This window comes from Henckelia pumila, chromosome 1 (genome assembly GCF_033568475.1).
Source record: "Henckelia pumila isolate YLH828 chromosome 1, ASM3356847v2, whole genome shotgun sequence".
Classification (NCBI taxonomy): domain Eukaryota; kingdom Viridiplantae; phylum Streptophyta; class Magnoliopsida; order Lamiales; family Gesneriaceae; genus Henckelia; species Henckelia pumila.
The window spans coordinates 162,459,089-162,482,934 of NC_133120.1; the positions used below are offsets into that span (position 1 = coordinate 162,459,089).

General features: G+C 37.5%; 1 protein-coding gene across 3 annotated transcripts; it reads left to right on the top strand.

Annotated features, from left to right (window-relative positions):
- Nucleotides 1–13,484: 13,484 nt before the first annotated feature.
- Nucleotides 13,485–23,366, top strand: LOC140888358 (protein ABCI12, chloroplastic). Of its 3 annotated transcripts, none has more exons than XM_073296048.1 (8): nucleotides 13,485–13,916; nucleotides 14,136–14,543; nucleotides 15,654–15,770; nucleotides 15,945–16,181; nucleotides 16,735–16,899; nucleotides 17,019–17,094; nucleotides 22,727–22,832; nucleotides 23,035–23,172. In XM_073296048.1, exons 1-8 carry the CDS (start codon nucleotides 13,893–13,895, stop codon nucleotides 23,039–23,041), a joined length of 1,140 nt encoding a protein of 379 aa, XP_073152149.1. In that variant the 5' UTR covers nucleotides 13,485–13,892; the 3' UTR covers nucleotides 23,042–23,172. The 3 variants fall into 3 exon arrangements, with proteins under 3 accessions (XP_073152149.1, XP_073152138.1, XP_073152142.1); XM_073296037.1 differs by having other exon boundaries at nucleotides 13,487–13,916; nucleotides 22,768–22,832; nucleotides 23,035–23,366; XM_073296041.1 differs by having other exon boundaries at nucleotides 13,489–13,920; nucleotides 22,768–22,832; nucleotides 23,035–23,366.
- Nucleotides 23,367–23,846: the final 480 nt, after the last annotated feature.

The following is a 23,846-nucleotide window of genomic DNA, read 5'->3' on the forward strand; positions in this document are numbered from 1 at the left end:
GGACAACTTTTTCACCCAAAAATGAAAGATCCAAGAAGGTTTGGAGAAACCATGTTGAAAATAACAACAGAACAAGAACTCCAAACAGAGGATATGGAGCTTCTCAAGGTAACTCTAAATCATAGAGATATAGAGTTAGAAAATAAGGTATCCCTTGAAGATGTCAAAAAGAGGCTCAAAGAAAGTTATAATGAGCATCTTTTGGCATGGTGGGATAGAAATCAACTCAAAGCCAGTCTTACTCTAAAGAAAGACAAAGAGTATGAATTCGTCAGATATTAGCCTATCCCGATGAACATAACAAATCAAAGGGATATGAGAATTATTATCAAGGAACATTTGGACCTTGGTCTAATCAAAGGAGTTTCACCATATAGTAGCCCAGGTTTTCTGGTCAGAAATCATGGTGAAATAAAAAGAGGGAAACCCAGGTTAGTTATTAACTATCAAGGTATTAATAAAATCCTAGAGTTTGACGGGTACTTCATACCTAGTAGAGAACATCTAATTAGCTGTGTACGAAATGCTAGAGTGTTCTCAAAATTTGATTGTAAGTCTGGATTCTACCAGATAAGAATGGAAGAAGGCAGTAAGAAATTCACAGCCTTCTCTACTCCACAAGGACACTATATTTGGGAAGTTATGCCTATGGGATTGGCCAATGCACCCCAAATATTTCAAAGAAAGATGGATAATATTTTTAAAGATTACTTCAACTTTATGTTTGTTTATATTGATGATATTCTTATAGAATCAAAAAACATAGACGAACATGTTAAACACTTAGAGATTTTCTCTAAGATTTGTAAACAAGAAGGACTGATTTTATCTGAAAAGAAAGCAGTCATAGCAACAAGGAAAATTGAATTCCTTGGTATTGAGATTGATGAAACTGGAATAATTTTACAACCCCATATTGTGGAAAAGGTAAAGAATTTTCCAGATAAACTCAAAGATATAAAGCAACTCCAGAGTTTTCTAGGAGTAGTTAATTTTGCAGGGATGTTCATAAACAACCTAGCAATGTACAGAAAGGTGTTCAGTCCTTTGTTAAAAAAGGATGCCAGATTTATATGGACCGATGACCATACTAAAGGGGTAAACCAATTAAAGGAGATATGTAAGAATCTCCCAAAAATGGCTATACCCGTAGATGAAGATGATTTGGTATTATTCACGGATGCCAGTGACGAATGGTGGGCAGTAGTCCTTACAAAGATCACCCCGGATGGAGAAATACCATGCAGATACTGTAGCGGTCTTTTTTCAGAATCTGAGGCCATCAGATGACATATCAACAAGAAGGAATTCTATGCAGTTAAAAGGGCTTTTGAAAAATGACCATTATTTTTACTTGCTAAAAAATTCACGCTGAAGGTTGATAACACCCAGGTAAAAGCTTTCTTAAGAAATAAGATTGAATCCAAACCTGAGAAAGCTAGGTTATTAAGATGGCAAGCATTATGTCAAAATTATATTTTTGATATTGTTATTATTAAATCTCATGAAAATATTCTTGCAGATTTCTTAACAAGAGATGGAAGGCAGTGACGTGGATTCCATCATGAAAATGAAGAGGCATCTCAGGGAACACCTTGGGTTGCTTCAAACCGAGTTCAACCAGTTAGTCATTAATGCTGAAATGGCTGGCAGGTTACAACAAGCTGATCAAATCAAAGTATCTAATCGTATTACTGGATGTATGCAAGCTCAAACTCAACTATGGGCTGCTATTCAAGGGCCAATTGTTAAGGCTATAGAGAAACCATTGGTTTCTCATAAACATGATATGTTAAAACCATTGGTTTTACAAGAAGAAAAATTACAGCCACTGGTTGTAGAACAAAAGGTTGAGGATTCCAAAACCCAAGAAACAAGTGCTAATCTATCATCAGCTTTTGATGAATTGGATGAAGCAACAATTGATGAGAAAAACTCATCAAGTCAACCCTCCGCCTCTGGGGTAAAAGAGAAAGAGATCAATCTTAGGCCCAACACTGACAAGGGTTGTAAGGACCCGATTTTACTCTATTAATTAATTTGTGTGTTAAAAATATGTATTTATAAATATCGGTTTATAGACGATATTAAATTGCATATTTGATTTATAAATCACACAGGAGTTGAAATAACTCAAACCGGGTCAAGTTTTAATCCCGAATGAATAAAATAAGACACACATTTAAACTAAACCATATTTTAATTATGGATATACATATAGATATGATACATATCATATTCTCTCTCATCACCATCATCTTCTCGGCGTCTGTATCGATTTTTCTTTCTTTTTCTTTCAACATTTCTTCCGTCACTTTAAATGCCCGTATCTCCTTCGTTTTTGGCCGGATTTCAAAAGTAAATATAGTTCCGGAATCCTCGTGACGAGACCTATCTTTTGATACCGCTTTTGTAATATTTCCTCGCAATACTCGGAAACCCGCCGCCCTCTGTTCACGTTTTCCGGCCGATTTCCGTCGCCATCATCGCCAGTCTTCGTGGTGTTTGCTTTAGAGACGATTTGAGTTTAGTTTTGAGTCCTTAATCGCAACTTCAGAGACTGTTTTGGGGTGAGCTGATTTTTAGTTCAACTTATATGATTTTTGGTTGAATTTTGATTTAAAGAATTGATAATTGTTGTGTTTTGGATGTAGGAACAACATTTTTGTGGATTTGAGGTATTGAACGAAATTTCCAGACTTAATTGTAGAATTTTGGAAAATTCAGATTTATATAAGTTGGGATTTTTGATGATTATAGTTGTTTTAATCATTATACGGTTGCTTAGTTGTGTTAGAACTAGTATATATGAATTTTTAGTATGTATGAGCAATTTTCTGGAAAATTTCAGATTATTTACCTTTGGGTATTGCGACATTTTAGAGTCATTTATCGAGATTTAGACATTGATAGGATGACTGAATATGAAATATGAATATTTGGAACTGTTAGTTTGATTTTTAGACTTAGTTCCGATAATTGTCAGATTTGTAAACGAAAATAGGAATTGATGTGAAATAAATGGTTTTTCACAGGATTGGAGTATTCGAATATTACTTGAGATATTTCTGTGGTAATTAAGTGTTGGTTGAGGTACGTATGAGCTGTTTATATTACGACGCCTATAATGACATGTAATGATATTAAGTATTTTGTAATGAGTGATAATGTGTTTTATGTGCTTACGTGGATTATATGATTGCATTCACTCATTTACAAGTTTACATAGCACGTTGAGCCTTGACTCCTTTGATTACTATTGATATTGATCTCTTGAGATGTATTGAGTCATCATGGAGCGAGTGACATTGTTTTAGTGCACTCCTGAGATAGCATGAGGCACGGACAGGTAGCTCCTGTCGCCCTCTGATGCTACGTACGACACTCCTGATGACAGCATGAGGCTGGACGGGTCGCTCCTGTCACCCTCCGATGCTACGTGTATGGATTAGCAGTGATGATTCGAGGTCTGCTGCGTTCCTGGCACGGGTGGCCACTGAGTTTATTGTGATACGATTATTTGGACTCCTTTTGGTATCCCTTATTTCATTGATACCTGTCACGCATTACATTGCATTTTATTGCATTGTACTTGATTTTATTCATGTCAGTTATATTTGTCGTAATTTTTATAGTTCGTCGTACTGGGGTCCGACCCCTGTTTTCTTTTTATGCTGTGGTTGTTTGTGATTCCATAGCAGGTTATCCAGGGGGATTTGACGCATCTGGTGGAGCGTCATCTAGTGGTACCCAGTGAGACGAGCGTGGAGTCGAGTTTCCAGATATATGTATATATATCAGTTTAGCGAGTTTTATATTTGCCGGGGTGATGCTCTGTGTATCTTTATAAATAGTTTTGGACCTTGTTTTGAATTGTTATTTGTGTGATCGAGCTTTGCCGGCTCTGCATGTGTTTAGTCCTGGCCAGTGCGGCTATAGGTTTGTAAATTGGAGTTGTGACTCTATTTTCGAGTATATATTGCTGGTTGTGTTGTACAGGTTTTTGGGATGTCCTATTTACGAATAGGTCATGCCGAAATTTCTGTAGGCCCAAACGCAAATTTTTAACTCGTTTTCGCTGTTTACATTAATTAATCCTGGTTTTTTTATCATTAAATATTAAATCAGGACACGGGCCCTTTCATTTGATATTAGAGCGTATACTGGGATATGCTCGAATTAGAGTCTAGGACACTCGAGTTTAGACACTAACAAAATGGTTGCGTATGTGTGTGACTACTTGTTCTTACGTGACTTACTTGTGGTGTTTATTTTTGAACGTATTTGTTAGAACCAGTAGTTCTTGGCTTTAGAACTTCGTTTATGAATTCATATTAGAACTCTGAGTTTCTATCATAGTTTTCTGTTTGTTAAGATATTTCTGCCTATGTTTAAATCCTTGTGTCTTGTACAATGGCACCGGGAGGAAGAGGTAGAAAAGGAAAGGAAGTTGTAGAAGAGTCTGCAGCGGAAAATGTTAGAAATCTTGATGATATTGTCAGGGGAAGACGTGGTCGACCAGCTGTTCAGCCTCCGAAAGACGTGGAATTAGAGGTGGAACAACAACCACGGGTAAATCCTGACAAAGGAAAAGCGATTCAGGCTGAGGCTGATCCAGTAGCCCAATTGACTGAGAAAATGGGAGGAATACGATTAATAATTTCTCAATTTCAGGAGTTGCGTCCGCAAAAGTTCTTTGGCAATGAAGGAAGTGAGAAAGCTGCTAGTTGGTTGAAAAGTCTCAACAATATGTTTAATGGATTAGAATATCCTGATGACATTCGACTGAAGTTAGTTCCTTTTCAGCTGAAAGACCGAGCGCAACTGTGGTGGGAAACGACAGCAGAAACACTTTCTGATTCTGGTGAAAAGATCACATGGGAAGTATTTTGTAAGCAGTTTGCACAAGAATATGCACCACCATCATACTATTCTGCTAAAGAAGATGAATTTAATCTGTTGGTGCAAGGCAATAAATCTGTTGCTGAATATGCTTCTCAATTTTCTGCTCTTTTGCCTTATGTCCCACATGTTGCAAAGAATGATCGATCAAAGCTTTCACATTTTTTGAAGGGGCTTACACGAACGATCCATACGTTGGTAACTACTGGAACTCCATCTACTTATATGAAAGCAGTAGAAAAGGCCAAGAAAATTGAAGCAAGTCTACTCAGGGGTGAACCACAATCAATCCCAGCAGCTAGTCCTCAAGGAGCTGGAAGCAGTTCACAGACACCAATGGGTTTACCTTCATATCAGCCTACACAATCTTCTCAGCAAGCGAAAAGGCATTGGTTTAAAGCTAGAGGGAAGCCATTTAAAAAGAAACCACAGTCTAGTTTCTCCAGTTCCAGTGGTAGTCGTGGTGAAAATTCAGTTGGATCGTCTGGGAGAGTGTACTGTGACAGATGTGGTGGTAATCATTTGAGTGCACATTGTACAGGATTTCCAGGAACTTGTTATACTTGTGGGCAGGCTGGACATTCGTCTCGAGTATGTCCAAATGCTGGAAGACAGCAATTTCAGCCACAACAGTTTGGCCAGTTTTCTGGACGACCATCATTCAGAACATATGCTCCTGTACCACAGTTTGCTCCTACACAGCCTTATATTCCAGTACAGTCCACTCAGCAGCCTAGGTATCCATCTCCTCAGAGTCAGCAACGTTTTCCAGGTCCACAGCAGGCTCAAGTCCATGCTATGACTCAGGATCAGGCACAAGATGCACCTGGGGGAGTTATTGCAGGTATTTGTTATATTTTTGAGTATCCTGCACGTATCTTGATAGACACAGGAGCATCTCATTCATTTTTATCTGTTACATTTGCTGATGAGCATGAGATTGCTTTTACCCCGTTATTGGATACTGTGTCTGTTGCTACTCCTGCTGGTGTTTTCTTGATATCTAATGAGATAGTTTTGAATTGTGTGATTAGATTTGAGGATAAGATCATGATAACCAATCTAATCAAACTAGCTATGTCTGATTTTGACTGTATCTTGGGTATGGATACACTGATGAATTATAGAGCTACGGTTGATTGTTTCCATGGCATTGTGAGATTTAGACCGTATTATGGCAATAAGTGGAATTTTTATGGTAGTGATTCACAATCTCGCATTCCATTAGTATCGGCAATGGAAATGTTTAGATTATTGTCGATAGGAAATGAAGGATTTATGATTTATGCTCTTGATGCGACGAAGGAAGAGAAATTGAAAGTTTCAGATATTCCTGTCATTAAGGATTTTCCTGATGTATTTCCTGATGCGATTCCGGGTTTTCCGCTTCAAAGGGAAATAGATCTTAGCATTGAATTAATGTCAGGGACAAGTCCTATTTTTCGAGCTCCATATCGATTAGCTCCAGCAGAATTGAAAGAACTCAAGACGCAATTGCAAGATTTGCTAGAAAAAGGTTATATTAGACCAAGTGTATCACCTTGGGGTGCTCCAGTCTTGTTTGTGAAGAAGAAAGACGAAACGATGAGAATGTGCATCGATTATCGACAATTGAATCAGGCTACTGTGAAGAATAAGTATCCTTTGCCACGAATTGATGACTTGTTTGATCAGTTGCAGGGTACATCTGTATATTCTAAAATTGATCTTCGTTCCGGATATCATCAACTTCGAGTTCGAGAGGAAGATGTTTCCAAGACAGCATTTCGAACGCGTTACGGACATTATGAATTCTTAGTTGTGCCTTTCGGGTTGACTAATGCTCCAGCGGTTTTTATGGATTTAATGAATCATGTGTTTCGGGAGTTTATAGATCGATTTGTTATCGTTTTCATTGATGACATTTTGATTTATTCTAAGTCAAGGAAGGAGCATAAAGAACATTTAACATTAGTTCTTCAGACACTCTGAACATCACAATTATATGCTAAGTTTTCGAAGTGTGAATTTTGGCTGGACAGAGTATTATTTCTAGGACATGTGATATCAGCACAAGGGGTATCTGTCGATCCTAGTAAAATTGAAGCTGTTCTTAATTGGTCTCGACCAACCAATGTCTCTGAGATTCGTAGTTTTTTGGGTTTGGCTGGATATTATAGGCGTTTCATCAAGGGATTTTCCGAAATAGCTAGGCCTATGACTATATTGACGCAAAAAGATCGACGTTTTGTGTGGACTGAGGAATGTGAAGCTAGTTTTCAGACTTTGAAAGAGAAATTGACTACGGCTCCAGTACTAGCATTACCTTCAGGCTCAGGTGGATTTGTTGTCTGTACAGATGCTTCTTTGAATGGACTGTGTTGTGTTTTGATGCAAAATGGACGCGTGATTGCGTATGCATCTCGTCAATTGAAACCACATAAGACTCGTTATCCAGTTCATGATTTAGAATTGGCTGCCATTGTGCATGCATTGAAATTATGGCGTCATTATCTGTACGGTGAGCAGTTTGTGATTTATTTCGATCATAAGAGTCTGAAATATTTATTCACACAGTCTGATTTGAATATGAGACAACGTCGATGGTTGGAATTACTTAAGGATTTTGACTGTGATATTCAATACCAGCCAGGAAACGTGAATCAAGTTGCAGATGCTTTGAGCAGAAAAGTTCATACTAAGATGTTGGCATCGTTAACTATTTCTAAAGTTCATGAGCATTTGAGAACTTCAGGATGGACTTATCGAGCTAAAGGTAATCATTTCATAGTTTCATCTATACAAGTTGAACCACGAATAATTTCAAAAATCAAAGCAGCACAAAAGACTGATCCATATATTCATCATTTGAAAGAATTAACTCCAGCTGGTCAGTCAGGGAAATTTTTTGTTGCTTCTGATGGATGTTTGCGTTATAATGGTAGACTTGTGGTTCCGAATTTGATAGATTTGAAAGACGATATACTACGAGAAGCTCATTGTAGTCGACATAGTGTACATCCTGGAATTAGAAAAATGTATAATATCTTGAAAGCCCATTACTGGTGGGAAGGTATGAAGAATGATATTTCTGATTTTGTCGCTACGTGTTTGACGTGTCAACAAGTTAAGGCTGAAAGAATGAGACCAGGTGGTATGTTACTTAGTCTTGAAGTACCACAGTGGAATTGGGAACACATTACTATGGATTTCGTGACACACCTACCTCGATCTAATCGTGGTTGTGATGCCATTTGGGTTATTGTGGATAAATTGTCTAAATCTGCCCATTTTATTCCATATGATCGTACGTGGACATATACGAAAATGGCAAAAATGTACATTGATCAGATAGTGCGATTGCATGGTGTGCCAGTTACTATAGTATCAGACCGTGATCCCATATTTACTTCTAAGTTTTGGTCTAGTTTGCAATCAGCTTTGGGTTCTAAATTGGCCATGAGTACTGCCTATCATCCACAGACAGATGGTCAATCTGAAAGGACTATTCAGACACTTGAAGATTTATTACGAGCTGTTGTGATGGATTTTAGTGGTGGTTGGCAAGAATCTTTAGCTCTGGTGGAATTCTCTTACAATAATAGTTATCAAATATCTATCGGGATGACACCATTTGAAGCCTTGTATGGCAAAAAATGTAGATCTCCGATCTGTTGGGAAGAAGTAGGAGAACGACAGTTGTCAGGACCAGAGTTTATTCAAGAGATGAAAGAAAAAGTTGACCTGATCAGGAAAAGAATGAAAGCAGCCCAGGATCGTCAAGCCAGCTATGCTAATAACAGACGTAGACCTTTAGAATTTCAGGTTGGCGATTTTGTTTTCTTGAAAGTATCACCATTTCGTGGTACTATGAGATTTGGGCGTAAAGGGAAATTAGCTCCTCGTTATATCGGTCCATACGAGATTGTTGAGAAGATTGGTATTTTAGCGTATCGTTTGAACTTGCCGCAGAGTTTGTCTGCGATACATGATGTATTTCACGTATCTATACTACGGAAGTATGAACCAGATCCTTCTCATATCTTGAGGGCTGATGATGTGGAGTTGGATAGTTCCCTTAGCTATGTTGAATATCCAGTGCAGATTCTTGATCGTAAAGAAAAGCAACTTAGGAACAAGACGATTCCTTTAGTTATGGTGGAATGGAGTATACATGGGAGAGAAGAAGCCACATGGGAATTGGAGTCTAGAATGCGTCAAGAATGGCTTCACTTGTTTGAAAATATGATGACTTATTCCATGTACTCTAATTTTCCTATGTACTATCATTGGTAGATGTTTAACCACTTTGTATATAAGTTTGATGTGTGTTAAATTTCGAGGACGAAATCTTCTTTTTAGAGGGGGAGAAATGTAAGGACCCGATTTTACTCTATTAATTAATTTGTGTGTTAAAAATATGTATTTATAAATATCAGTTTATAGACGATATTAAATTGCATATTTGATTTATAAATCACACAGGAGTTGAAATAACTCAAACCGGGTCAAGTTTTAATCCCGAATGAATAAAATAAGACACACATTTAAACTAAACCATATTTTAATTATGGATATACATATAGATATGATACATATCATATTCTCTCTCATCACCATCATCTTCTCGGCGTCTGTATCGATTTTTCTTTCTTTTTCTTTCAACATTTCTTCCGTCACTTTAAATGCCCGTATCTCCTTCGTTTTTGGCCGGATTTCAAAAGTAAATATAGTTCCGGAATCCTCGTGACGAGACCTATCTTTTGATACCGCTTTTGTAATATTTCCTTGCAATACTCGGAAACCCGCCGCCCTCTGTTCACGTTTTTCGGCCGATTTCCGTCGCCATCATCGCCAGTCTTCATGGTGTTTGCTTTAGAGACGATTTGAGTTTAGTTTTGAGTCCTTAATCGCAACTTCAGAGACTGTTTTGGGGTGAGCCGATTTTTAGTTCAACTTATATGATTTTTGGTTGAATTTTGATTTAAAGAATTGATAATTGTTGTGTTTTGGATGTAGGAACAACATTTTTGTGGATTTGAGGTATTGAACGAAATTTCCAGACTTAATTGTAGAATTTTGGAAAATTCAAATTTATATAAGTTGGGATTTTTGACGTTTATAGTTGTTTTAATCATTATACGGTTGCTTAGTTGTGTTAGAACTAGTATATATGAATTTTTAGTATGTATGAGCAATTTTCTGGAAAATTTCAGATTATTTACCTTTGGGTATTGCGACATTTTAGAGTCATTTATCGAGATTTAGACATTGATAGGATGACTGAATATGAAATATGAATATTTGGAATTGTTAGTTTGATTTTTAGACTTAGTTCCGATAATTGTCAGATTTGTAAACGAAAATAGGAATTGATGTGAAATAAATGGTTTTTCACAGGATTGGAGTATTCGAATATTACTTGAGATATTTCTGTGGTAATTAAGTGTTGGTTGAGGTACGTATGAGCTGTTTATATTACGACGCCTATAATGGCATGTAATGATATTAAGTATTTTGTAATGAGTGATAATGTATTTTATGTGCTTACGTGGATTATATGATTGCATTCACTCATTTACAAGTTTACATAGTACGTTGAGCCTTGACTCCTTTGATTACTATTGATATTGATCTCTTGAGATGTATTGAGTCATCATGGAGCGAGTGACATTGTTTTAGTGCACTCCTGAGATAGCATGAGGCACGGACAGGTAGCTCCTGTCGCCCTCTGATGCTACGTACGACACTCCTGATGACAGCATGAGGCTGGACGGGTCGCTCCTGTAACCCTCCGATGCTACGTGTATGGATTAGCAGTGATGATTCGAGGTCTGCGGTGGCCACTGAGTTTATTGTGATACGATTATTTGGACTCCTTTTGGTATCCCTTATTTCATTGATACATGTCACGCATTACATTGCATTTTATTGCATTGTACTTGATTTTATTCATGTCAGTTATATTTGTCGTAATTTTTATAGTTCGTCGTACTGGGGTCCGACCCCTGTTTTATTTTTATGCTGTGGTTGTTTGTGATTCCATAGCAGATTATCCAGGGGGATTTGACGCATCTGGTGGAGCGTCATCTAGTGGTACCCAGTAAGACGAGCGTGGAGTCGAGTTCCCAGATATATGTATATATATCAGTTTAGCGAGTTTTATATTTGCCGGGGTGATGCCCTGTGTATCTTTATAAATAGTTTTGGACCTTGTTTTGAATTGTTATTTGTGTGATCGAGCCTTGTCGGCTCTGCATGTGTTTAGTCCTGGCCAGTGCGGCTATAGGTTTGTAAATTGGAGTTGTGACTCTTTTTTCGAGTATATATTGCTGGTTGTGTTGTACAGGTTTTTGGGATGTCCTATTTACGAATAGGTCATGCCGAAATTTCTGTAGGCCCAAACGCAAATTTTTAACTCGTTTTCGCTGTTTACATTAATTAATCCTGGTTGTTTGATCATTAAATATTAAATCAGGACACGGGCCCTTTCAAGGGTAAATCTAAGATTGATACTAATCCAGCTATTATTTCTCCATTCCAGGTTTATCAACAAAGGTGGGAGAAATTAAAGACAAGGAGTGAAATCAATCCGAACACTTGCAGGGTTGATGTTGCAAGAATATATCCAAGGGTTTGGCTAAAAAACAATGTCAATCCTAAGGATGTAAAGCTCTGGTATGAATTTGGGGCTTTGGCCTCAGTTTATACAACATTGCCAAGCTTCCCGGAGATATCACAGTTACCAAAATGGATCCAGGAAGCAGTTCAAGAAACATGGGCAAATAATGATCATTTGTCCAGAGGAGATGTGCTAGAATTATATTTCTTCAGTGCAGCTCCAGAACCAATAGGGAAAGGATCACACGAACCCTTTCATTTCATCAAGCTAAGGAGACCTGATTTGATGAGCCATAAATTTATCAAGGATCCTAAAGCTGAAGAAATACCCTTGGTGTCCACTTTTGGAGAAAATGAAATCTCAACCAGAAGGGCATGGGGTATTTGGGTCTGTCTCACCGAGATGAACAAAGTCAAATTTCCGTTCAAATTCTACCAAAATTCTGTGAATGGATCGTTCCTGTTAAACACAATGACAGGAAAAACTACGGCTTTCGCATAAGAACTCTTCGAAAAGAAGAGAAACTTTTTGTGGAACAACAAACTGCCGGGGAGTAAAGAAACTCGTCGAAAATTTTGTAATATGGCTCACATAGGAAGATGGTCAAAAGTTATCTGCCCAGAATGTCCTGATCAGAAGGAGCCAGAGTTCGGAAAAACATTCAGACCCCGAACGGATCGAAAAGATTTTTTCGAGACAAGCAAAGGTGGACAGGGACCACCAAAGATGCGTTTTTTCAGGGGACCACTGCAAAAGCAGAAGATGCCCCGACAAGAATAAAGAAGACATGTGAGAAGTATAGAGCCAAAAGAAAAAGGACGACATGTGACTCCTCCACCAACAAACGATGACATCAATAATGGCATAACAGGACAAGGTGGATAACGGGTGATTCATCCACTAGCTAAAGATGCCATTAATAATGGCATAGAAGGACAAGACAAACAGCTGTAAGATTCCCTGAAGTTTCTCGGTGAAACGAGTAGAACCTCAGCTATAAATACAAGCGTTCAAGGAAGCTGAAGATATCGATCATTCCCTTCAGTTTTCTTACAAATAAATTGTTGTAATATTTCTCTTTCTATTGATATAAGTTTTCGTTTATGTATTTCAAGAACAAAGCTACTATGAGTAGCTAAACAAGTTGTCTTCTCCTCTTCAAAGGAGTTGATTTATGTAATAATATTATGTCTGAATAATTTTTCTAAAGTCTCTTGTTCTTTCATGCTCATATTTTATAATTAAATTCATATATCATACGCCTTAAGGTAGAAAACGAATTAAGGCTGTGCTGGGTGTCGTTGAAGGAGCTTGTGCAGAAACCATCTGTTGCGACTACGTGGTTGGAGTGTGAGGAGCACTTCGTAAAACTCGGCAGGTATGACCCGACGACACTATGGTCAAAGAGGTTTTTGAATTTAATTCATCTTATGGAAGCATGTTGGACCCTAATCCAGAGTATATCGGCTGGAAACCTTGCGTAACCGATAGTTCGGCTTAGCCTGAACTGGTTCGATTGGTAAAACAATGTCACGTACAAAGGATTAAATGCTAAACACTTTATTAAGACAAATTTGGGGACCACTAGGGAGTTGAAACAAAGAAATTGGAGTGTAGGGAGTTAAGAGAAAGAAATGTTTGAGTTTGGGGATTTTAAAATAATTTGCCCAAATATCAATCTATTTTAAAATTTCTTTTTCCAAACACCCATATCCAGTCCGTCCACCAAACACAGTATTAATCCCAAGTTCTCCTATTGTCACCTGTTTGATGCACAGGATAATTTCTAGATTGTTTAGCAAGCTCATGTTTGTATCAATTATTGAGCTCAGATTAGCATCCGAATTGATTGAAAAGCACTGTATCACTCAGACAACCCTACCCCATCCACCCCATCTGCCACAAGATTAATTTTGTTCTCATGGATTAGCTCGGTCATTTACAAAACTACCCCTTCACTATAAATAATAAAAATAACAACTCGTTCAGTGCGTTAACCTAATTATCATGTCATTCTTCGGACATGTAAATCGTGAGCCATCACCTTGACGAGGCAACATTGTTGTTTATGGTATCGTTTAAGGTAATAGAAATGGAAGAGAGGAGTTTTGTTTGTGTTCCTTACTCAATTTCATGCCTGATTCATCGAAGGGATTCAACATGTATTATGTTAATGGGATTCGATCATCATCTACTCACTCTGGCGGCATCAAGCTTCTGTATGCATTAATTCATATAAATTTAGGAATGTTTCATGTCGAAATAAATCCAAGGAAGAGATCAATTTACCGCTACAGATGAGGGGAAGAAGAGGTGGAGAAAATGGAATGGATCTGCTTCTTCGTTGTTCTGAGCTTTCAAATGGGAACGAGATCTACTTTCTTCTTCAATGTTGCCGACAAGAGTGATAAAGGTAGGTACGCTTAAATAATTGATGGATTTGAGGAATAAAATTTGAGTGGGATATGAGGGCATTTTGGTCAACTAAATAATTTATAATAACTTATAAAATCATAATTAACATCAAAATAAGCTATCAAATACATACATATTTTTTGTTATCAATCATTTATCGATCAATATTTTAGTTTTTAGTCCAAAACATATCTTATACTTGTACCAAACCGGGCAGGGAAAAGGTAAGCTCAGATTCTTCTGCCCCAGAGGACCGGATTTCGTTTCCACCCAATCCGTCCTCTCACCAATGAATTCGAAGTTGCTCAGTTGCCACCCAAAATTACTTCTGGTGAATCCGTCGCATCCTTCGTTCCGCGCTTTAAAGTTTCCTCGAAAAACCTTGAACCAAAGATTACAGCACCCCCACCTCTGCAAAAGATTAAGATATCATGTGAAGTGTAAAGCAAACGACAACAATGAAGCAATTGGGGGGCCTAAGAACTGGGAAAAATGGATGCCCACAAATCTTTTTGCTGCTGAGAAAGTGTTTGGAGCCATAGCCGGGACTACTTCCAGTCCCATTGCTCAGTACATATCTTCTCCCACCACTTTTTTACACAACGTGGACCCCAGAATCAAGACGGTATTTTTTATTCTTTCAGAGAGTTCGGCTTGTTGAAAATGATTCAAAATGGTGCATTTTCTTGATTACATTGCTGGTGCTTTTGTTATTTGCAATTAGTTATTGTGTTTTGAGATTGAGGTGTTGTGCGATTGGTGTTTTTGGATCTGCCTTTTAATATCACCTGGGTTAGATCTCTATGAAATTTACTAATATTATTAGTCTGATTTTGTTTTAATTTCTTGCTTGTATTGTGTTTTCCCCCCCTTTTTGGAGCTAGCTGGAGGGTTTGTTATAAATGGTCCCGATACCTTGTCACAAATTTGGACTGCAAGATGACCAAGAAGCCATCAACGCTTGAATTGTGTATTTTGAATGATAAATTGGGAAAAAGAATTCTTTTTGGTTTGTTGATACTAGCTTTTTGTACTATCAGAATTTTTACCTTTGATGATTTTAGCCATAAATAGGAAGCTTTAATCAGTACTCGTTGTAAGTGAGTCGAAACAAAAGAGGATAAATAATTCAGGGCCATTGCTTCTCATTTACTCAAAACCGATGAGAAAAGTTACAAGGGACATTGGGATAGCAATATGATAGTTTAATGCCCTTAATTTGTTCTGGGTTTATAATTAATATGTGAAGTGATGGGTCTTTAGATATGAGTTCGGTTATGATAAAAAAAAATGTTTTCTTTGTTTCATTAAATTTTAAATGAGCCTAGATTTGATTAGCGCGACTTGTATTTGTTAAGATTACTATCATGTGATTTGCCAGGAATACCCGTGATATGCTTTTCTTTGCATTCTATGAAGAAATGTGAAACTTATAAAGAAGATAATTGGGTCGGCACTTATGACACGTCCCAGATTTGAGAAAACTATAAAAGAAATGATGATTTCCATCTGCCTTTTGTAGGGAACTTTCGTTGAGAACAAACTTGATGGAATAAGTTTTAGATTCAATTGAATTTGGATGTTTATGAGTGAGATGTGGTATTTATATACCTATTTGCATATTTTACTTTTACATTTGTTTATCCTGTTTTGTTTTGATTATGTTGAGAATTATTTCTTTATATGTGTTTTAATCTTGATTATTTTTATCTACTTTTGTGCCTATTGAACCTAGGCATGGCTACTTGCACTTGTTGTTTTACCAGCGAGATCAGATATAGCAATGCGTCTGGGAATAGTTATCTATCTAGCCCTATTGTCCGTGTGGGTTCAGCCTACCGAGGTGTGGATGGTAAGGTTTCTTGCTAGTTTTGATGTCTATATCTGTAACGTACTTGACAGAGGAAGTTAATTTTTCCATCTTACATGAACTAAAATAAACTTAGTTTTGTTTGGTGGGATATTTATAGTATTTTTTCGTGTTTATGCAGGAATCTGTCTTATTAAGTGTCCAATATTGTTGTAGGATCAATTGGGAAGAGTTGCTCTGCTCTGTGGTATCTTATTTGTATTCTTGGGACTGAGTACTGATAGTGCACCTTCCCTTTTGTGTTCAAGAAACCCACCATCTTCACTGACAAGATTGCCGACGCTTCCAGTATCTTTTGAAGGTTATAGATATGTGATAATGAAGTTGGGTCCCTTCTTACTAACCAGTAAAGGCTTGTCGGCAGCTACTACAGTAGCATGTTTAACATTTACAGTAAGATAAATCTGGGCATACTTTTGTTTATGTAGATTTCAGAAAGTAACTTTTTCAGTCCACAGAGTTTGTGTATATGGTTTATTCGAGATTGGTTGAGATTATTTATTTACTTTCAAAGTATTTTAAGGATCAGAGCATTCACATGTGATTATTTATTTTAGTATTTTGATACTATAAGCCGCAAAATAAAGTTACTGTTCATACCAAATTTTCCCTGCATCGTGCTGTTACTCTGAATATATGGCTATTGAGATTATTGATTTAGTTTTGAAATATTCGAAGGATTAGAGCATTCACATGTGATTATTTATTTAGTATTTTGATACTGAATATGCCGCTATTCTCCAAAACGGAGATTAGTTAAAATAAATAAATAATACCTATAATACCGCAGTTAGTTTACGGCGTATCACATGTATAAACTGTTCATACCAAAATTTCCCTGCATCTGCTGTTGCTCTAGCTACCTTACTCCTTGACCTTAAATGAATTCACGTGACAACCATGTGCCTATATTTCTAATGAAGCCTCTATCTTCTGTTTGGTAAAGATCTTCCAAAGTGCAAGTCTTTGTTTGACAACAACGACATCAGAGCAGCTTGCATTTGCTTTGCAATGGTTCATTCGCCCTCTGTCTCACCTTGGTGTCCCAGTGTCTGAAGTCATACTTACTCTCCTGCTTTCATTAAGATTCATCAATCTAGTGTTTGATGAGGTGCGATATATTATAATGAATTGTTTGCATTTTGAAGGTTGATCGTCAAGTTTCAAATTTTTGTGGATGAGTAATGGTGAAATTTTTTTGTTCTATTTTCTCTCTCTCTGCACTTGCAGGTCCGCAACGTTGCTTTAGGAATTATATCTCGTAGGATAAGATGGAAAGAGTTGACAACGCTCGAGACAATTGATGGTATTCTCAGCTCCTCATTTATAATTTTTTTTCCGTGAAACTATACATTCATGCTTCTATAGGAATATGATTGTTTTAAGATTAAATTTTCCCTCTTACGTCTTTGTTTGACTTGATTCTTTTGAATGAAATGAAACAGAGTTCTTTCGTTATTTTTGTCAGATTCTGTAGATAATATATGATTTGAATTAATTCTGTATTATGGTAGATAAATCCTGCAGATTATGTTATTTGTATGGTGAATATTCTATCCCAGATTTGTTGGGATCTCATTACTAGATTTAGAAGATTAGACTCTTATTTATATGTTACATTGTAATCAGTTGGACAATATAAGAAATATATTATTTTCTACGCTTTGTTTTGGTATCAAAGCCACTTTTCATCCATCTCCTGTAAAATGTCCGATAGTACCGTAACTAGTCCTAAATCTGATGCTGCCACCGTCGAACATATTGCGGCAACAGGGGAGTTACAAAATCTTCATTCTGCTCATAGATTGAATGGAAAAAATTACTTGAAATGGTCCCAACTTGTCAAGACCTTTCTGAAAGGTCGAGGACGGCTGGATCATTTAACAGGTACTGGACCTTTGGAGAAGGATCCCAAATATGCATCTTGGGATGAACAAGATTCCATGGTAATGTCTTGGATATGGAATTCGATGCTGCCTGAGATTAGTGATACATGCATGTTCCTTGGATCAGCCAAAGAAATTTGGGAGGCCATGCGACAGACTTACTCCAGGGCTAATGATGCAGCCCAGATTTATGAAGTTAAGTCAAAGATCGCAACAACAAAGCAAGGAAATCAGACCACAACAGAGTACGCTAATCTCTTACAAGGACTATGGCAAGAGCTGGATCAATACCAGTGCATTAAGATGACTTGTGCATCAGATGCTACAGTCTTAAAGCAGTTTATTGAAAGGGAACGAACCTATGAATTTTTGGTTGGCCTCAACATGGAGTTCGATGCAGTCAGAGTGCAAATTTTAGGGAAGGCCGATCTGCCTTCCTTAAATTAAACAATCTCGACCATTCGGGCAGAAGAGGGCCGCAGACGGGTGATGCTCGAGACCCGCGGAGAGGAAGGATCTGCACTTGTTGCTAAAACGGTTGGGATAAAGGAATACAAGTTCAACAATCAACACAAAAAATCAAGATTCAACAGTCGTGAATCTCTATATTGCACTTACTGCAAAAAGAATAGTCACACCAAAGATCAGTGTTGGAAGCTACATGGTAGGCCTGATCGAAACATTGATGAAGGAGGAAAGGCACATATGGTAAGTGCACCATTAAACAATGAAGGAAGCACACAAAACCTTGCTGCAAGATTAAGTGAGCAGAAAATTTCTTAGGGTCACTTGAGAAACCCTCCTCGTCAGGTACTAGCTCCTTGGCTTTTTCAGGTATCGGTCCTACTTCTTGCTTTGTTAATATCTCTGAAAAGATTTCTCCAAAGTTATGGATAATCGATTCCGGAGCCACTGATCACATGACCTATAATTCCAAATCCTTCTCTACCTATACACCATGCTCTAGCCATAAAAAAATCACCTTAGCTGATGGATCTTTCACTACCATTGCTGGTCAAGGTGATATTTATATAAGCCCATCCCTTGTTCTTAAAAATGTCCTCCATGTTCCAAAGTTGTTTGCAAACTTAATCTCCATTAAGAAACTAACCATGGATTCCAATTGTTGTGTAACCTTCTTCTCTTCCCACTGTGAGTTTCAGGAACTGAAAATGAAGAGGATGATTGGACGTGCTAATGAGAGGAATGGTCTTTTCTATCTGGAAAGTCAAAGTGGAGGAACTAGGGTGGAGAGATCCTTATCCGCATCATTCTTTTCTGAGTCTATTTTGTCAACTAAAAATAAAATTTGGCTTTTTCATCATCGTTTAGGTCATCCTTCCTTTAGGGTCCTTAAGCTAATGTTTCCTTTATGGTTTAAAGAAAATAAATTAGAGTCTTTTCATTGTAATGACTGTGAATTTGCAAAACACAAACGTGTTTCATTTCCAGCAAGCAATAAAAGAACTATTATTCCATTCTCTTTAATTCATAGCGATATATGGGGTCCCTCTAGTGTTCCCAATATCTCTGGTGCCAAGTGGTTTGTGTCTTTTATCGATGACTGCACTCGCGTGACGTGAATTTATCTTTTGAAAAATAAATCTGAAGTTAGCACTATTTTTCCAAAATTCTATAATATGATTAAGACGCAATTTGATGTGTGAATTAAAAGATTTAGGTCTGACAATGCCAAAGATTACTTTAATATGTCCCTTTCTTCTTTCTTTCAAAAAGAAGGCATTTTGCATGAATCCTCTTGTGTCAATACACCACAACAAAACGGCGTGGCTGAACGAAAGAACGGCCACCTCCTAAATATCACAAGAGCATTACTATTCCACAAAAATGTTCCTAAACAATATTGGGGAGAAGCTGTTCTTACCGCTGCACACCTTATTAATAGACTTCCCACTGGTATTCTTGATTTTAAAACCCCAATAGAAATTCTAACAAAATTTTTTCCTCATTTTACTGCGTCTAATAATCTTGTTCCTAGAATTTTTGGAAGTGTTGTCTTCGTTCATATACATTCCCAAAATAGAGGAAAACTCGACCCTCGAGCTCTTCGATGTATCTTTATCGGGTACTCCTCTACTCAAAAGGGATATAAGTGCTTTCATCCTTCCACTCGAAAAACTTTTGTTTCCGCTGATGTAACCTTTGTGGAAAATGAGTCTTATTTTCCCTCAAAATTTCCAGAAAACAAAACAGATAGAGATGGAGGGGATATAAGTCTTTCACTTGATCTTCCCTTCGACTCTAGCACACTGCCACTACTACACAGCCCACCATCTATACTTCCTGATCAAACTGCCAAATCAGCTCGACATAGTGATATGATCGCGGATAAGGAACAAGAAACCCAAACACAGCCACTCAAAACCTATTCCAGGAAGAAATTTCCAGCCTCTACAGTAGCACCACCACCTCTGAACTTCGCACGAGTTCCTGCAATTTCCACGCTACCAGCTGAAAAAAACCAAGCCATAGTCGAGAGTGAACCAATTGTTGAACCTGAACTCTTAACATATTCTAAGACCTTAGATGATGTTGACCAGGACACGAACTTGCCAATCGCATTAAGAAAAGGAATCAGAACCTGTACTAAACATCCCTTACACCAGTTTATGACCTACCAAAACCTGTCCCAAAGCCATAAAGCCTTATTGACCAATCTTCACAACATATCCATTCCGAGAAATCTATCAGAGGCATTAAGAGACAAGAAGTGGGAGGATGCCATGAAAATAGAAATGGAAGCTCTTGACAGAAACTGGTTAGATTGCCACACAAGGTTAAACCAGTTGGTTGTCGATGGGTATTCACTGTCAAATATAAATCAGATGGGACAGTTGAACGTTATAAGGCGAGGCTAGTTGCGAAAGGATACACCCAAACATATGGACTCAACTATTGGGAAACCTTTGCACCTGTTGCAAAGATGAACACAGTGCGGATCCTTTTGTCATTAGCAGCAAATTTTGGATGGAATCTGTTACAATTTGATGTTAAGAATGCATTTCTTCATGGTGACCTAGCCGAAGAAGTTTATATAGAGATCCCACCGGGTTTTGAATCTAAAAAAGGGATGGTGTGTAGGCTGAAGAAGGCACTTTATGGCCTTAAACAATCACCAAGGGCTTGGTTTGGAAGACTCACTAAAGCCATGACTACCTTGGGATACAGACAAAGCCAAGGGGATCATTCTTTGTTTGTGAAGCACTCGGCTTCAGGGGGAGTGACTATTCTGCTGGTGTATGTTGATGATATGATAGTATCTGGGAATGATATAGAAGGAATACAGGAACTAAAGCAGCGCCTAGTCAAAGAGTTTGATATCAAAGAACTTGGGAAGTTAAAATACTTTCTAGGAATTGAAGTGGCTAACTCACGGCATGGAATATTCATTTCCCAACAAAAATACGTGCTGGATTTGTTGAAGGACTCAGGAAAGATGGGCTGCAAGCCGGTGGACACCCCTATTGAAGTCAATCACGGCTTATGTGATGCACCAAATGACCCAGTGGTAGATAAAGGCTCTTATCAGAGGCTGGTTGGGAGGTTAATATATTTAACTCACTCTAGACCAGACATTTCGTATGCTGTAAGTGTAGTTAGCAGATATATGCAAAATCCAAAAGAAAAACACCTCAAGGCAGTCCACAGGATCTTGCAGTATCTTAAGGGCAGCCCAGGAAAAGGCATATTATTCAAAAAAGGGGATGCTATGACTCTTGAAGCCTATACAGACGCCGACTATGCAGGCTCCTTGGATGATCGAAGGTCCACTTCCGGCTATTGCACATTCTTGGGAGGAAACCTAGTGACGTGGAGAAGTAAAAAGCAAAATGTGGTTGCAAGATCAAGCGTAGAATCAGAATTTCGAGCTATGGCTTTAGGAATATGTGAATTGCTATGGTTGAAGATCATTCTTGATGATTTGAGAATTAAGTGGAACTCACCCATGAAGTTATATTGTGACAATAAATCAGCCATTAGTATAGCTCACAATCCAGTGCAACATGACCGTACGAAACACGTTGAAGTCGATAGACACTTCATCAAAGAGAAATTGGAAAGTGGATTAATATGTACTCCATTCGTCTCTTCCAAGGATCAGTTGGCAGATATATTCACAAAGGCACTATCTAGTAGATTGTTCACAGATATTGTTAGCAAGCTTGGAATGGGCGATATCCATTCACCAGTTTGAGGGGGAGTGTCAGATTCTGTAGATAATATATGATTTGAATTAATTCTGTATTATGGTAGATAAATCCTGCAGATTATGTTATTTGTATGGTGAATATTCTATCCCAGATTTGTAGGGATCTCATTACTAGATTTAGAAGATTAGGCTCTTATTTATATGTTACATTGTAATCAGTTGGACAATATAAGAAATATATTATTTTCTACGCTTTGTTTATTTTCATTGAAACAACTTTGATGTTTAGTGTTTACATATGTAGTAGCGCTACTTTGAGGCACTCTAGTGGCCAGCTGGCTTGTGTAACCATGGCCCGGCGTTGGAACAATGTGTTGCGAGAAAATATAACTCGTTTTCTGTTGATCGTCTAATAAAAGATCAAGTGTCTGATACGGGTATAGATGAATTGGGCCAAAATAAATATGAGAATCCCAAAATACACTTTGTATATTCTAGAATGAAGAAACGAGAGGGGCGGGAGAATTAGTTATAAGAGCATTAGGAGAACGTGTTAGAGGGGTCATTCTGTTATCTTGAGAATTTTGCTAGTGAAGCTAGGGGAGTGTGTAAACACTATACAGAGGAAACTCTGGATCTCTTATATATAATTCCATATTTACGTTTCTTGTTGAGTTGCTTTTCTGTGCAAACTTGTATTTGTGTTTGATATCTTGGGCTCACGTGGACAATCCTATCAGTGTCATATATGTGCTGGGAGAAGACATATTACCTTTGCTGATGCTTTTAATTGAAGAGTGGCCAGTAAAAGTTGACAACCTTTTTAATTGTTCAAAAATTATTTCGAAGTTACTATGTGACAATGGTTCTGTCTTTCCCAGACATCATCGTCGAGAAATTCAGAATGTTTATTTCCTTGCAGTTTTCTTCACATATATTCGTCGGATCTTCAAAAATATTTACAGCCACGCAGCACAGATATCCCAGGTATACAATTTCTCTCAAGCTCTTCTCTTCAGGTTTCATTTTCTTGGCTCATGTCCTCATCTCAATTTCTCTCCTCGTGTTGCCATCTTATTGGCTTATTTCTTGGGGGGAAAAATAAACTCGTTCAATCATGTGGTTCTGCAAAATGCTTGTCGCTAGCTCTTCTTTCTAACGCATAAATTGGCTTTCTCTGGCTTTGCAGGCGATGATTGTGAGAGGATTTCGAGGGGACTGTGATTCTCACAAAGTTCTCTTGGCGGCTGGCTCGTCTACACTGATTGCTAATGTTGTTTCTTTATCCTGTCTCGTTGGTCTGATAGTTGCTACAACTTTGGCCGGATACATTAGCTTGTGATCATGTTACGGTGAATTTTTAACCAGCAAAGTATAGCCCTTGGAATTGGTTGTATACCTTCATCGAATGTGCTGTATATTGACTATTTTTTACACAAGTTTTCGAAAGCGGTGTCGTTCTTTTCCACAATTGGATTATTGCAAGTTTGATATTATAATCAATTCTCATTGAAGCCGTTATCTCCAACACCATAGGTTTTGCAAAACTGCGAACCAAACCATTAATAATTTAAAAACTAAACCAAACCTTGGCTTCGGTTCGGATTGTTGTATCATCAATTTTAGTTTTTGTTGAGATAAATTTTTTTGACTATTTTAATATATAATTTAAAATTTCCTTAAATTAGCTATTGTAAAAAGTTAAATACCAATACATTATAGGGTGAGCAAAATTTTGGTTAAATCAAAATAACCGATTTAACTTGAGTCAATTCGACATTTTGTTTCGGTTATTTAGGAAAATCTATTTTAAAGTTTCCGATATCGGCCGTTTCAGTAAACTAGGTCGGCAGTTTTCAAAATTTTCAAATCGAGTTACCAAATTAACCGATATTTGAAAATAAATACAATTTTTATTTTTATATATTTTAGATTTTAATTTTTAATATTGTTCAACAATCAATCCATGCAATTGAAATTGGATTTTTAAATACATGAATT

What these genes read in the sequence shown, in the direction of transcription:
- LOC140888358 (XM_073296037.1), top strand. Translation starts at nt 13,893, where the DNA reads ATGTTGCCGACAAGAGTGATAAAG. An exon ending in AACGCTCGAGACAATTGATG is followed by an intron (nt 17,095 to 22,767) that starts GTATTCTCAGCT and finishes ATTTCCTTGCAG; the next exon opens with TTTTCTTCACATATATTCGT. An exon ending in ACGCAGCACAGATATCCCAG is followed by an intron (nt 22,833 to 23,034) that starts GTATACAATTTC and finishes CTGGCTTTGCAG; the next exon opens with GCGATGATTGTGAGAGGATT.